Source organism: Loa loa, assembly GCF_000183805.2.
Source record: "Loa loa unplaced genomic scaffold supercont3.294, whole genome shotgun sequence".
NCBI classification, from domain to species: domain Eukaryota; kingdom Metazoa; phylum Nematoda; class Chromadorea; order Rhabditida; family Onchocercidae; genus Loa; species Loa loa.
In genome coordinates this window covers 37,575-41,265 of record NW_018108474.1, presented here as the reverse complement: position 1 = coordinate 41,265, position 3,691 = coordinate 37,575, and the positions used below count along the sequence as shown (strand labels likewise).

General features: G+C 21.0%; 1 protein-coding gene across 1 annotated transcript in view; it reads right to left on the bottom strand.

Annotated features, from left to right (window-relative positions):
* Positions 1–909: 909 nt before the first annotated feature.
* Positions 910–3,691, bottom strand: part of LOAG_13546 (hypothetical protein) — a gene marked incomplete at both ends in the record, with an annotated part of 4,941 nt that continues 2,159 nt past the window's right edge. Inside the window, 5 exons of the mRNA XM_020448693.1 lie at positions 910–1,263; positions 1,686–1,926; positions 2,298–2,442; positions 2,850–2,965; positions 3,474–3,568. Coding sequence (XP_020301185.1) covers positions 910–1,263; positions 1,686–1,926; positions 2,298–2,442; positions 2,850–2,965; positions 3,474–3,568 — 951 coding nt within the window. The remainder of the gene's footprint in view (positions 1,264–1,685; positions 1,927–2,297; positions 2,443–2,849; positions 2,966–3,473; positions 3,569–3,691) is intronic.

Here is a 3,691-nt window from a genome sequence, read left to right as displayed (position 1 = left end):
AACAGAAACAAAAACAATTAATGCTACAATCACTTCCAACTTTTTTTTTTATTTTTTTTTACAATATTGATTTGAAATTGATTGAAATTAATTTTGTTACACCGCTAATTAATTAGTAATGATGATTAAAAAAAGTTGTGAAACAATAACATTCATATGATATAATAATCAAAATTGAAAAAAGAATTGATTTATGAAAAAAAAAATGAAATATGAAATAAGAAATTGATTTGAATTAATTTTGTTACACCGTTAATTAATTAGTAATGATGAAAAGTTGTAAAACAAATAACATTCATATGATATAATAAACAAAATGGATCACATCATATTCTATCAAAAATCCATATTTGTCAAATATTTTTACAATTTGTGGCAATGATTATACATTATTTGAGATATATGTCATATAATATCATATGACATATATCTCAAAACTTTTAGAAAAGTACAAAAAAAAAAAAGAAAAAGGAAACGAGAAAAATGTCATATAAAATGTCATATTTATATGTCATATAAAAAGTTAAAAGTTCAAAGATTACTGATATGATAAATTACATGTTGAATATTTAAAAAAAAAAAAAGAAAGAATTGAATAATATGAATGTTATGAAAATTACAATCACCTGATTTTTTATCATTTAAAATTGAACTAAACTTTGACAAATTTATAAATATTTTTAAAAAAAATGAAAAGTTATTATTTTTTTTTTTTTTAAATGAAGAAAAATAATATATACGTAAATGCTGGAGAAAAAAGAAAAAAAAAAAAAGTTGATAAGAAAATGATAAGAAGAATTACCATAGGGTCAGTTTTTTTTTTTTTTTTTCCCCACCGAAATAATTTGCAATGATATAATGTTAACATTTAAAATTTACATTATATTTTAATGTTTATAAATTGATAAGCTAAAAAATTTTTAAAATAAACCAACCAAGTAATACATATTGTGCAAGCATAATTATTCGATTAGCTGAATTAACTGCTAAAAAACTACTACTGCTAGCAATTTCATTAGGATTATCATCAGCATTATCATAATAACTAATATCTGTATCCTTATCAATAAAAACATGTCCATTAATTTCACTTCTTGACCTTTCACCTTGACTGTTTAATGTACTTCTTCTTGAATCAACATCATACATGGACGGTAATTGTTGGATAAACTTCTTGTTATCATCATTATTCATTTCAGATATTGAATTCGTTGTTATATCTTGATTGGACCAAATAATTTCTGCCTTATTATTTAACATTTCCTAAATATTTTCATACATGCTGCAGTTTAAATTTATTCAAATTTGCTTAATTATAGTTAATTTTCAGTTCAATTTGTTTACAAATTTAAACTATTTATAGCCTAAATTTGCATATGATTTTGAAATTTTTTTCTTTTTTATCAAATTTTCCTTTAATTTTTTATAAAATTCTTTTTTATTTCTCATGAATTTGTCATCATCTTTCTATTCCTATTAATAAGATACTAAAATAAATTTAAATTTTAAAAAAATACGAAAAAATATTTGAAATTTAACTCTCAAACTATTCAAAATTTATCAAAATTTTTGTAATAAATTGAACTGTAAGGGTAAATTTATCAAAATTATAATAAAATGAGTAAATTTTTAACCAAATTTATCAAAATTATAAATGGAAGAAAAAAAAAAAAAAAAGAAAGTACCCGATGTTGTAATAAATCATTTTTAACATTTATGGAAGTTGGAATAGTTGTTGTAAATGGTAATATTTTTGTTTGAGAAAGCGGAAAATGCTCTGTTAAACTGGAATGTCCAGTAAATTGACATCTTGGTAAAAGGGTATTAGTTGTATCCCTGAGGACACGAAATATCATTGTCCATGCTTCAGCACCACAACCATATGCTATCGGTTGTTCAACACAACCCGCAAAATAATTGAGTGCTCTAAAAAAAAAAAAAAAGAATTTATATTGATTTTATTTCTTATATTTTTCATTTTATCATAATTAAATTCAGGAATTAAAATTTTAATATAAATAAAAGGTAAGAAAAAAAAAGCTATATTAATTTTATTTCTTATATTTTTCATTTTATCATAATTAAATTTAAAAGTTAAAATTTTGATATAAATAAAATGTAAGAAAATAAGAAATTTGCATTAAAATATATATTAAAAATTATTGATATATAAATTAAAATTTAATATTAACTCAAAATAATTATCATTTCTATGATAATCAATTTAAATCAATAACATCAATTTGTTTATTTTAAATTTTGAAATGAAAAAGTGAGATTAAAAATGAATAACTTACTGGCACATTTTATCAAAACGAGTTAATGATATGGTACTATGTTGATCATTAGCTTCTTCAATATGTTTTAAAGTAATTTCATGGCATTGTTTTACCGTTGGTTGTCGATCTAATTCAACTAAACATTCAGCGCTACCCATGAATGCTATAAGTTGTTGTTGTTAATTAATTAAATAATTAATTAATAATGTTAATTCTGTGTTTTTTTTCTTTTTTAATACTTATGAATCAATTTATCTTATTAATTGGATCAATAATCATTAAAAAAAAGGAACGAAATATATCCAAACTAATATTTGCATTAATCATATGAAATTTGATTACATTTATAAAATTTTATTGCCAAAAAAAAAGTATTTCTTGGGAAAAAATTAATCCTGGAATTAATTTTTGTTGAAATTAATCACTAAAATATAATTAAAGATTAATCAGTTAATCGATTGATTTGAAAATAGAATTTTGAGGATTTAAATTTAATTCATTAATTAGATCATAGATAATTCAGTAAATTTTTTGAAAATTAAAAATAAAAAAAAAAGAAAAGAAATTTACTTTCATATCCTTCGTTGCACAAAAAACCATATGAAGCATCAATGAGGCTTACTGTAACATGTTCTGGACATTGTTGACGCAATTTATGAACGCATCCATTAAAATTTTTTACTAACCTATAAATTAAGCAATCAAAAAATAAACCAAAGTAATTATCAAGGAACTATTATCAAGTGTCAATTTTAATTATTTCATAATTAACTTCAAAAATTTTTGGAACCATTTTAAGCACCATTTTAGGTACGTCAAAAAATTTTGCTTGGAAATATTTGATATTTGAAAGAATATTTTCTAAAGAATTAATTTTAGAATTGCACCGAAATTAATCACTAAAATATAATCTACTTAATTCCATTTAATTTAGTATGTTTACTATTTTATGTACCATTTCATTTTTAAGTACATTTTTAATTCAATTTTAATTCAAAAACTTTACTTGTTATTTAAAATATTTCATATCTGAAAAAATATTATTTTGTAAAAAATATAGCATATTGAATTTGATAGTTTTTGATTTGATATTTTAGTTTATATTTTTTTTTTTAGTTTTATTTTTTTTTTCCTCTAATTTGATATTTTAGCATAAGAAATTTGCATAAGAAGTAAAAAAAAAAAAAAAGTAACCTGCAAAGTTCGCGAAATACATATCGCCCAATTTTTGGTAATGCAATTGCTCGACCAAAATCATTTTTTGCAACATTCGATGAATTTTGCTCATCCTTTAAACATTAATTTCAAATGTTAGCTTTAAAAAAATTAAAATAAAAATATGATTCAAAAAACTTTTTACATATACGATTGGAACGACAATTAATGATGGTCTTTTTCTTTTTTCACTATCC